General features: G+C 36.4%; 1 protein-coding gene across 3 annotated transcripts in view; it reads left to right on the plus strand.

Annotated features, from left to right (window-relative positions):
• Nucleotides 1-85: 85 nt before the first annotated feature.
• The window catches only part of LOC137408486 (putative RNA polymerase II subunit B1 CTD phosphatase RPAP2), a 28,278-nt gene continuing 15,274 nt past the window's right edge, over nt 86-13,089 (plus strand). For all 3 annotated transcript variants that reach the window (XM_068095030.1, XM_068095031.1, XM_068095032.1), the window contains exons 1-3: nt 86-130; nt 11,795-11,854; nt 12,876-13,002. In XM_068095030.1, the coding sequence (XP_067951131.1) occupies nt 11,838-11,854; nt 12,876-13,002 (144 nt within the window). In that variant the 5' untranslated portion in view covers nt 86-130; nt 11,795-11,837. The remainder of the gene's footprint in view (nt 131-11,794; nt 11,855-12,875; nt 13,003-13,089) is intronic.

Here is a 13,089-nt window from a genome sequence, read left to right on the forward strand (position 1 = left end):
ATCAATAATGCGATTGTGTATAAATTCTAGTAATGAATAATGACGTTTTCTATACTCTCGCGCTAAAATCCTTCTGGCTGTTGCAGCGCAGTTCTGGAACAGCGATAAGTAGCATCGCCCTAGTTATTAGGTAAAGTATGTGTTTTCTTGCGCAAAAAGACCTTCCCCTTAGTGACATTATTACCAATGCAATATCGACGTATGGGCTTATTAAATATCACATAACTACGTGAATAGCTGTCTAACAATGTATATTCCAAAATATGTATGCTTATGAAAATCTTTATAAAAACTTATGGCCAGGTATGTCCCTTATCCGTCCATAACGTTTAAGGATGTTAATAAGTTTCATTTTGCTCTATGTTTTCACTACATGTATTTGCTTAAAGTATTATGAGTAGGAAACTGTTGTCTTGATACATAAATATAGTTAATTTAAAAGTGTTGTCCCGATATTAATGACATGCAATTGCGAAGATTCTTGTGTGAAAATTTAGGTATTCGGCATTTTCACCAGAAATGATATGCGTAGTTTGGAAGAGAGTCTGTTAGGCACAATTAATTAGCTACCACAATCCCAAGATAGAGAGGCTCAACAGTTGAAAAGGAAAAAAGCCTTAGCAACTGCAAGAGCCTCAGCTGACAAAAGAAATAGACGCTCAGCTGACGAAGAACAAAGAAGCAGAGCCATTATAGCTGTTTTCTGTAAGATTATTATAGTGAAGTGTTCTTTACAAGATGTATACGGATTTAAATTAGCAGATGAATTGAACTGTAATGTTTATTAAGCCATGTTACAAAACGGAAGAGAGCTCGTTGTAACATGAACCACAGTACACACAAAACGAGCAAATAGTCAACTACACTACTCTAGCATTATAACACTAGAAATTTCTCTGTCATACAGCCCACGACCAAAGTGATATTGGAATAAAGAAAGGGTACTGCTGGTTGAGAAATGCAATATTAGCAGTCAAATGGCACTGCAGTGCAATAGGTTAACTGCAATGGTAGCTGTAATGTACTGGGTGTTATTATGTAAAACAAACAGCAAGAATGAAAGGAAAAGATTATATCTTTATATCTCTCCCCTGCAATAGGAAAAATGCAATATATTAAAAGTAAAATGGCAAGCTGCTGTGTAATATACAGTCTGAAAGTTGGTTGTTTTGAATGCAGAATGGTTTAGACAGTGATCTGTAATCAAAGTGAAAAAATGGATCATGATCACTGAAACCATGGTTAAGTCGGGTGTGTGAGATTTAGAGTTATCTACACTAGCAGAAGGAGAAAATTCTCAGTTATTTTGCAAAAGAAAATTTGATTCTAGCTTAATTACAGCAGATTTTATGGTCAATAAACTGAATGCATGATTACCATTAGTGCGAAAACATAGTTTTGAGAAAACTGGTGTTAAAGTTTGAGAAACGAAAACCAATGCACAATTTTGTTTACATCTCAAAACGTCATAGCAACCAATATCAAGAAGTTGTGATATTTATCTACATTTTTGTATTTATATCTAAAAAATTATGCTGAATTTAAAAATCTAAACAGATTTTAGTTGGTTGTCATAGAAATAGCTGTATATCTATAAGAAAGTGTAGGCATATAACTTAATTTTGCAGATATTAAAAACGGCTTGGCAGTGCATGTACCGCGATATTGGGCACAGTCGTAGTACATATCTCCAACAAAATCTTTAGAAAAATAATAACAGTAACATATTACCCAACATCGGTCACTATATACTTCGATCTTGTAAATTCGAATGATTGTTCTTATAATTAAATCTTATAATAATCTTATAAAATCGAATAATTATTCTTATAATTTAATATTGTAATAATCTTATAAAAATCGTTAGAAAAATATCATCGTCATTTTCTTTACTTTCACTGTCCTGGACGTCAGTTGGAATACCAAAGTACTCATTATAAGTGTCCAAAATATCAGTTAACTACTTTAAAATCGGTAAAAAAGAAACGATTACTTTTCAGTACTTCTACGTTAATTACAGAAACCTTCGACAATCGAACAATGCCATAGACTGGTGAAATAGTCACGTTTTTCTCGTGAAATGCGCATGACTGAATGGTTTTACTCTCTGTCGCACGGCCTTTTAGGCGTTTCGTTGGCTGGTCTTAATTTTGATTAAAAAAGGCTCGTCAAGTTTTTATTGCGATTTTAGGTCAAATTAATCTGTCTATTTATGTATAATCCTATCAGATGGGTAAAGTTTAGGATACTGTCTACAAATTTCAAAGACTTGGTAACATATTTAAATAGGTTTATATGTGTTTTGTATCGTTATTATACTTAAGCGACTCTATTGAAAAATGGTTAAATTTGTTGATGAGATTTCGGTACAAGGGTTTGCGACGGTGTTGATGAATAATTTTCGTGAGTTGTGTGCACATATGCATTTATTATAAAGCTCCCAAACAATCGCTTTGCTCGTGTTTGGTCGTGGGATTGCGATAATGCTACGATAATCTCCCTTTACATTCGGGTAGGCAAATATTTTAACATGAATGAACAACAGACTATTTATGATTGTCACAAGCGGGCAAAACTTTCCTAACTCACGTTACAAATCAAGTCTTTGAGGTGGCCGGTGGTAACCGGGGTGAGGTCACTGTAATTGCGACGTACTATTTTGTTTTCAGATTTAATGTGGTATGAGCATCCAGGTAATCGTAGGGTAACGGTTTTGGTTCGGTCGAGGTCTGGTATGTAGACTGGTTCGTCGACATTAAGACTGGGTTTCGTTCTGGCGTTGTGATAAGCTTCATGATTCCACTTCATATTTGCCTTATAAATGAGTCCGTGGAAAGCTATGTCAGCATGATCATCGAGCTTCGATTGTAGTGTCGAGGGGTGAACAGGTAAGTCTGTTCGTAATTGCTCACTCATGAGCAGTTCCGCTGGGGATTTCCCATTTCTTATTGGGGTGTTACGGTATGCCAATAAACCTAGATACGGATCTTAAGCTTTTTTCAGAATGTTTTCAATAGTCTGAAAGGCTCTCGGCCTTGCCGTTCACTTGGGGATGATGTGGACAGCTTTTTACATATATAAAGTCATAGAGTTAGGGGAATTCGTTGAATGTCTGGCTACTGTATTGTGGGCCATTGTCAGATACATGTACAAGAATTTTGGGTATCCTTAGTGAGTGAAGATGAACTTCAAATGAGTTATAGTCATTCGCGAATCTGTCGAGTTTGACGATCTCTACTCGCTGCTAGATTCAATCAGGGTAGGCGGTTGGTGATAGTGGCTCTGTTGTTTTAGGTAGGTGTTTTTGGCAAATGTTACATGATTTGATCATTTCAGCTATTTCTATAGACAGTCCTGGCTACCAAACTGATGGTCGTGCTTTTTCTCGACATTTCTCAATACCGAGGTCACCATTGTGGAGTCGTCTCATCATGTCCTGTTCAAAAATGGGTATTAAGAGTCGGTTATCTCTAAATACTAAACCGTCAGCGAGATATAGGTCACTTTGAGCATTCCAGTAGGGTTCAAGGGCGGTATCATTATCTGATAAATACGTCGACCATTTATTCCTGAGAAAATCGATGACCTGGCGACAGAGGGTGTCGTTCGATTGTTGGATTTTTAGTTGTAAGTGATTTTCTGTGATAGGTAGTTGAGTAATGTCAGTTATCATGCGGCTTTGATCCCTTGTGACAACTTAAAGGTTGACTTGCAACAAAATTCACATTACGGTTATTTGGTATCATAAGATTCACCATGTCTTAGTCTGTTGTGTTGTAAGTGCAAAATATGTGGGAATGTGATTACAAGCTCTTAAAAGCTAAAAAAACAAACAGTTAATCGCAGCCACACGAGACCGCCGTAGTTTGGATTCGCTTTCCAAAACGGCTCAAATGGGACGTAGTTGTTGCAGGATGGTTTCTGTTTACACTTTCATGCAACTTCATTCGTCGAAATATTTTCACAAATATACTTCACGCATTCAATAAAAACATGTCTATTGTTCTTACGTGTCTGTTTTATCGTCATTGTAATGCTGTCACTTTTAGCACTGATATCTTATAACTTACCGTAAAAAATCGTTAAACTTTTTAACCTTGGCTCGAAGGAGTACATATCATTGTCTGATAATCATGACAAGCCTGTTGGTAACCTGTGATAATCGAAAAGTGCTGCAAAAATTATTTGCGAAGTATTGGGTCACGTGATCAGATTACGCCTTGGCGATTGAATAATGCCGAAACAAAACTGTAGAGTAGCGAGCATTTATATTTGATACGGGGTCTTCGGTGAAACCTGAAGTGTTTGTCATAAACTAGTGCTACGAGAAGTTTATATTGAGCTTTTTATTGGCCTTTCACTTCACATGAGAACATCACGTGACAAGATGATAACCAAACTGTAATGACTACGTCAGAGAAATAAACAGATTCCAATCTACGGCGGCTTTCGTTTTTGACCTTTTAAGAGCTTGTAATCACATTTCCACGTATTTGGCACCTACAGCACAACAGAGTAAGACATGGTGAATATTTTGATACCAAATAACTGTAATGTGAATTTTGTTGCAAGTCAACCTTTAACATCTTCATCGGTTGGTACTCCTACTGGTTGTCGAGATAATAAGTCTGCTACGTAATCCGTTTTCTCAGGGATGTGGACAGTGGTGAACGCGTATTTCATAGTACGTAGGCGTTGATGTTGTATACAGATGGTCAGATCATTGACGGCTTTGTAGTGTAATATCGGAACCAGGGGTTTATGGTCTGTTTCGATTGTAACGTCATGATGGCCCAAAATGTACATTTCGAATTTGCTACAAGCCCAGGTGGTACCAAAAGCTTTTTCCATAGGCGGTCAGGGTTGCCCTGTATCAGTTAGAGACCTAGATTAGGATGCTATTAAGCGTCTATTGCCATCCTTTTGAATTTGAAATAGTGTTGCTCCGAGTCCGGCATTTGGTTCGTCGCACATGATTATGATCGGTAGTTCTATGTTGTACCAAGCTAGGCACGGTGCCTTACAGAGTTCTTGTTTCAGGTTCAGAAGGGCTTGTTTCTGCGTAATATTCCACAAGCAAGGGGTGTTTTTCTTTAACAGCTCATGTAGTGGTAGGGCTAGTTCGGTAATTGTAGGTGAAAACTTGCCTAGTTGGTTGACTGAACCTAGCAAACTTTGTAGTTGAGTTTTATCTCCAGGATCAGACAACTCCTGAATATCTCTATCAGGATCAAGTGATATGCCTTTGCTGCTGATGTGATGTCCGAGGATAATGACGGATTGTACTGAGAATTTATATTTGACATGGTTCAGAGTCATACTTGCCGATTTGATCCTGTCTAGTACATTGTGAACGTGGGTGGTGTGCTTCTCTTTGCTGGCGGTACTATAAATAAGCAGATCGTCCATATGGCAAACAACTCCGTCTAGTCTTTCCAAGATGTCTCGCATGTAGCGTTGGAATATATCTCTTGCGCTCACTAGGCCAAAGGGTACTCTGTTGTAACAATAACGTCTGAATGGAGTGATAAATGTTAACAGTTTAGATTCTTGTGAGAACAGTATTTGATAATATCCAGAGTCAGCGTCAAATTTAGTCATAACTTTAGCTCTTGCAATCTTGGCGAGTGTTGCATTTATGGACGCACTGGGGTGAGTGTATCTTCTAACGGCACGATTTCGATTTGTCAAGTCAGCGCATATGCCAATTTAGTTGGGATCCTCTTTTGAAATTTGCACCATCCCTGACCACCAATGAGTGGCTATAGTTAGTTTGGATATGACACCTTTCGATTCCATGTCGTCTAGCTGAAGTTTTATTACTTTGAGACGTGGTTGAGATACTTCGTAGGGGAGGTGTAAAGCAACCGAGCGTACCTCGTGATTTAGATTTATATTGTAAGATTCGGATAGTCTACCAAGCCCTTGAAAAACACTAGGATATTCAAGTTTGAAGTTACAGTTGGGTGTGCTACAAACAGAATTGTCAGAATCAGAAATGCAGACAGAAACATTATCTACGTATTTGGTATTACATGTGATTAGACCTTAAAGCACATCAATTACATAAGTACTTTTATCATATATTTCAGTACATCAGAGTCTTGGCTTCGAATAAGTCCATATTCAATACACAAAGAATAATAGAACTATGAAAAACCTGGTGTCAAAAGTATGTCCTGCAATAAAAAACACTTGGTTGTGGTTCCCACAATTTGATGTCATAATTATCATTTAGCCTTAGGCCGTCGATCCCTTTTGCTGCCATTGAGGCTGCGCTTTCTTGTTACAATCGGTGCTCTTAAACCCAGAGAGCGCTAATAATAAACTAACATTCTAGATAATCAACAATGCTTGGGAATCGTGCTAACGCCCAACCAATGCAAACACATGTTCTTGGTTAATAGATTTCGGGTGATTGTTAGAGTTTGCTTTTTTCATCCTTTCGTTCATTTTAAACATTCATAGTAATTATCATCACATCATTTTATATGATGGCATTGTCTGTCCCATACAGAAATGATTAATAATTTGATTAAGAACTAATTAGTTTACTAACTAATTAACTAAAAAATTAAAATATTTATATTATATTCGAATGAATTATATGGAAAATAGAAAACAGGTGTATTGGACAGTTAAATTAATCACTTTGTGTATGTTACTAGCTTATAGGCAGATTAAGTTATTTACAGTAGGTTTCTCTATTTTGAGCAATCCCGAAGTGCAGTAAGTCAACCCCAACGATTGATTTAATTCAATTGACTTCTACAACAAAATTAAACAAAAACAGAATTGACTACTAACAACATACCTGGTTGTTAACCACCCATGATGGAAAAGGTAATGAAATTACATCGATTAAATTGTGACCTGCTGTGGCGTGGCCCTAGGACTATACGCAGATTGTACACTTGCGAGATCAAGCAATGCTTGAAATTAATTAGCCTCAGTCGTGCCCCTCAACATCACAATAAAAAGAGAGGGCTAGTGCATAATATCGGGAAAATATAGTATGGTGCTTGGAATCTAAGTTATTTATCATGAAAATAATTTGCACATAGAGAGCTAATGACACTGATTCCTTTGTCATCTTCATTGGTTCTCTGGAGTTGTCCTACCTTCGCCTGCCACTAGCGTCATTATCGTAGTTGATAAATATAAGCGGTAAGAGATAAAAATGAGCGGTAAGAACACACAACACCGATCATCCACATCCACGCTTATACAGTACCATTGAACATTTCTGCGATAAAGCTCTGGGGAATCCTATAAACACCAACCAATGTCTGTCTCATCATGTCAAAAAATGGCTCATTTAAAAGCCAAGATTTTGAAAAACCTGAATAAGCTGAAACAGAACTTATGTACTTACATACATAAGTACTTATGTACAATACTTATGCTTTAAGCCACACAAGCTCGTTTACTAATTTAAGTACAATCGTAGTTACGAACAATGTAAATTTGTTCAAAAATACTGTCAGTATCAACCCTTAGTTTAGCATATATGCAAATCCTATTACTGGTAATGGAGTTTCTGCTGATCCTATGAGGGTTTTGTCACACCGTTTATTAAACACATTGTTATTGTTACCACATATAGTGACGTCAGTGCCGGGGTCTAGTTTAAACTTGCATGGCTGTTCATTATTACCACTATATGTTACGTTGATTAGGGCAGTTCATAGTTTGGTTTGTTTGGCCCCTGTTACTTCACTGAGAAATGCCTGTTTGTCAGATTGTTTATCCGCTTGTGAAACTTCTGATACGGTTGGGGCAGATCTACATACGTTTTCCAGTAGCTAATCTTGGAACAGTGATCACATTTGGATTTTAGGGCTGGACAGTCTTGCTTTGTGTTTGTCACAACCACACCAATGACACTTTGAAAATTTGTCGTTATTTGACTTGAAGTCAATTTTGGTTTGTGTCTGGTTTTTATCGCTTCTGGAATTATGTTGATTATTCCTTTTTTTTACCATATCTACCGGACTAACAGTCGTTGCTCTTGCAATGTTTTGTGCTTGTTGTGTGGCGGCGGCACTTCTTCATACGCCTACTGCTTCGTCTAGTGTGAGGTTTGCTTCGGATTGCATTTTTTCAGATAGCCCATTGACAGTTACTCCTGCAACCAACCTGTCTCGAATTAGCTCTTTTCGCAATGCTCTGTAGGTGCAGTATTCAGCCTTGCGGTATAATCGGTTGATAAATACATGTACATCTACATTGTCCGACTTTTGAAACAGTTTATTAAACTTAGCTATTTCTATTATAGTGTTAGTGCGTATTCCAAAGTATTCATCAAAGGGTTGTAAGACATTGTCATGTGTGTCCTCTGTAATACTTCTGGAAAGGATAATGTCCTCAGCCTGCTTCCCCAATGTTTAGATCAGTGTGTTTAACTGTTCTCTCTCAGGCTGGTTTCTTACTGGCTTCCCTGTACCTTGACCATCTTGATTTCTATCTAGACCACTGGCCAGGATCAGAGAAATCAAACCGGTCTGGAGGATTCAGTCTGGGTGCAGAGAATCGCTGTATTAACTGTTGGGAAGCGTCTGCTGCTTCTTCCTCCTCATCCCCCATTATTATGGTTTTTTTACTTTGCTGCCACCATGTAGGATTATTATAGTGATGTATTCTTTACAAGATGTGTACGTATTTAAATGAGCAGATGAATTGAACTGTAATGTTTATTAAGCCATGTTACAAAACGGAAGAGAACTCGTTGTGCCATGAACCACAGTACACACAAAACGAGTAAATGGTAAACTATACTATTTCAACACTATAACATTACAATAATGCTACTTTTTATTTTAGAGATGTTTCTGTTCACCTTTCAGAGAATGATTAGTTGCTCGGGTTTTGTCTTGAGTATATTATGGGAATGTACCGATTGGAAATAATGACTACCGGTATATGTTGATCGTGTTTCTTAGGCGGTTTTTAGGCCTGTTGGTTGACACATCTTTTTTGATAGATCTCTTTCACTTGGAAGTTTCTAATCTTCTTGTTGATGCTTTTCTCATTATTGTTTGCCACAAACATTAATGATCATTTGGTGTATTAGGTGTTTTGTCAACTCCACATATATTTCTTGTGGTTGAAGTGTTACTCTCTTTTGATATTTAGTTTTGCTTATATCTCCATACACCGTTTTTTATGAACATGTATAATATGACGATTCACGGTGATTTTGGATTGGGTTTTGCTCAAATGCATACTACAACTATCACACAAGTAGAGATTGACCTTGGCTATGTTTTATAGACCCTACTATAGCTAGTAATAATTGCTGAATTTGACTGATCACAATCAGCTTAGTTAGTAGTTAAATTTATAAATAAGTTCTAGAAGTATTTTAAATGAAAATGTTTGTCATAGCTTCACAGAAGATTGATAGAAGCTAAGCTGAGCCTATAATTAGACAGTTCAATTTGAATATTTCAACTAAATGACAAAACTAACAGAAGACTACTGTCAAAGATTTGTCTGGTTTAGCAGAATATTTGGTTGCATAGAGTATCTCATTTATTGAATGCCTCAAAAAGCCACGCTGTTTTTTACATGAGTCTGCAAAATGAAAACAGTTAACATATGCTAGTGTGATATAAAATCATCAAATAAAGAGTATGATGCACAATGGAGATAATCTAAAATATGGCTATAAGCTGCATTGAAACCCTCAAAAGATCACAGGACAACATCACAATAGCTTGTGACATTTTGGAGATAAGCTTATTTCGGTTGCCATTTTAAATTTTTTCTAACGTTTTCCAAGATGAGAGTCGTGAATCTGCTCTTGCTGAACTAAGTATGTGATAGGAAAACACAGAAGAACACGAATAGTGAGGTCTCATGAGGTTTACAGTAGCTTCTGATGACAAGCTTAACGCCTTTGAAGCAAGCATACTTTTCTGCCTCAAACTATTGTGATAGAGATGTTCGCCTAACATTACTACGCTGTTGCATAAGTACATCCTGAATCCAACAATTCCAAGACTACATGTAGATACTTTCTCATAAACCAATATAATGTCATTAAATAAATTTAAATTAAGTAATAAATTCTCATACCACTAGTTTGGCTATCGCTTGTCATTAGCTTGTTCATGGAGTTAATTTTTTGGCTCTAGAGTTCAAGTATTTCAGTGGAACTGTGGAGAATAGCTTTTCGATGGCACAGTTTTTATCCATTATTACATTGGAGATTGCATTGGAGATTTGTATGAGAATGCTATTTTTGGATTAAGATTATTTAGTGAAAAACGTAGAGGCCGTGTGAAGGGTGGTCACATGGCAATCAAAATAAAGTTTCCAATGTGGAAGGTCTAATTAGGACAAATGGGTTAGATAACTGAAGCTTGATAGCTTCTTCATTGTATAATTGTGTTTGGCCAGGTGCAACCAAAACTTCCATTTGATTGGTCAACTTATTATTTATGCCTGCAATATTTTATTCATGCTTCCAAATACAGTCGATTAAATCATGATTCAAAACTTAACCTCAGGGCTAAAAATGCCAAGAACAAAGTTAATTTTTAGACTAGTGTGGATTCCCGTTGCAAACTTCATTCGGTTTGCCAGAAATATTAGACGTTTGAAGTGTTGGTTTGGTTGACGTATGTTAGATTCGTAGTGTATATATGTACATAATATTATACCTGCAAAGTAGTTCGAACTTTTGGTCTATTTGTAATATCGCTTTAGCCAAAATAGTACTGTTTCCCCAATACATCTCTTTCCATCCATTTATGTTGACCTGTTATCTGAATCAGCTCGGTGGTTAAAACATGCCATCGCTATTAGGCATGTTATTTATTAAAGACACTTGTTTACATGTTTCTTTGCTCTATGGTTAATACATTGTTAGTTTACATGTAATTATAGATTTATTTATCTCTGAATTAGTCTTGAGCACACACAAGCATACCATCTCATGTTAGTCTATTTCATATCAGATAACATGTAGGGATTTTAGTAACTCACCATGATACTAGAAATAATAGGCAGGCCAGAGTGCCAATAGCTGTCAGCATCTAGAAAATAAACATTACCTCTCTTTTACCATTAACATAAAATATTTTGCCGTTGAAGAAATAAATTAGTAATGGTAGAAGGTATATGGAATTTAATAATTAAATGGTGTGGCCCAAAACAATATATCAGCATTTTTATTGACTGTTATATTAAACATAGCTATTGAACTTCAGAGGATATCTATAAATTCGCATTCTGTATATGTTCATTTTATTGTAATTGATTGAAATCTGTCGAATCATTACATTAAATTTTAATGTAATCACCAAAAGCAAATAAAAATCTATTCCTAATTGCAAAGTTGAAACAAGGGAAAGCTATAGAACATACAGAGGTTTCAAAAAACAGCTAATGTTTGATCCTTTGACTAATGGAAGGAAAAATTGATTTGAAATCAAAGACATCACATTGTGCGACTACATATCTTGATATATTCTATATATCAACATTTCTTCTTGATGCTTTGATATATTAAATTATAAATGTTTACAAGTGTGAGACGCATTTCCAAGCAGCCTACATTAGAGTTATCTCCTTTGCATTACTAGATTTTTATCTGTGAGACAACAAATCCTATTAGAATAAAAAGACGGAAAATATTTTAACAGTTGATGAATGTAGAATTATCCATGAAAGTTTAATAAATGGGATTTGTGATGTCAGACTTTGTTATTAATGTATTACTTGACTATCTGTGGGAGCATGCTGACCCTTTTTTGCTAGAAATTATTTCTATGTAATTTTGTTGTAGAGGGGCGCTAGTCATCATCCTTGAAGGTGGACTCTCGTGAAAAATGTCAGCATCTAGCAAGTTAGTATTACGTTAGCCCAAATCAACATTTCTATGGATAACTGAAGGTATATTTTAGTCAAGCTTGTTTGGTTGCTTCACTTCGTCCACAACCTTTCATATTTTTACATTACTCATTCACTGCTATTAATCTCCAAATTTGTAATATTTAGCCTTTTATTTTGTTCAAAATTTGTGTATATATATAACAGCATTTACATGTCGATACAATAGACGTTACTCCATAATGTAAACTTCTTATGATCTAAATTCTACTTAACGTCAATAATTCACAAAGTTTTTGATGTTAGAAATTCCATGTTAGGTAAACTGCCAAGTCAGTGCAAATTCTCAAATTCGATTTGAATAGCGAGAGTCCAATAGTTAGCCTTACAAATATCATTTTTTCTTTTGCCCACTTGCGAGAGAAGATGATGCATAGGGATATCTTTATTAAATACATGGACTAGCTGTGCCTCCCAACGTTGCCCCGTATTAAAAATCAGCTTATAAACAATGAGAAGTGATGAGAGTTGCCTACCACTTGCTATTAGGCTGGCACATTGCCAATGGAAAATGGTATTAAAAATCAGCTTATAAACAATGAGAAGTGATGAGAGTTGCCTACCACTTGCTATTAGCCTGGCACATTGCCAATGGAAAATTCCAGAAAGCTAGTTAAAAAGCGCTAGGCTTCTAATGACGGTCCGCCATGACATTGCGTCAGCGTTACCCAGCTACAGCTATTGTAATAATAGCTACTACTGAAGGGACACACATACACACACACATACTTTAAGAAATATATATATATAGATACTAGTACCTCGGCACTCTAGCGTTCTGTGAGAGATCGTCAGATGTACCGAAAAAGGACATTGAAGGTAAAACTGGGGTGTACTCCCAAAATATAGTTTGTCCTTGGTTTAAAATAGATTTCATCTGGCGCCTGATTTGCCCTTTGCCTGTCAAGTAGTTTATGGCTTGCTGGATATCCTGTTTCAATCCAGCGAGACTGATACTATCTATTGCTATGTTACAGTTATGAGCAAGTTCGGGAGAAACTCAAATCAGATCTTTTGCACAGGCAGTCCGTTGGGAAGGACGCTCTTTCTGTAGTTATATCTTTGCTCGAGGCTGACGTCAGTGAGGAACAACTTATCGAAGCGGTTTGTGAAAGGCATTCACTCTTTTTGCTTTCAGCTGTTGCGTTTTCTCAAGGCTTAGCTGTGGTTTATGGAATGGCAATGATGGAT

This window comes from Watersipora subatra, chromosome 11, assembly GCF_963576615.1.
Source record: "Watersipora subatra chromosome 11, tzWatSuba1.1, whole genome shotgun sequence".
In the NCBI taxonomy this organism is placed as follows: Eukaryota; Metazoa; Bryozoa; class Gymnolaemata; order Cheilostomatida; family Watersiporidae; genus Watersipora; species Watersipora subatra.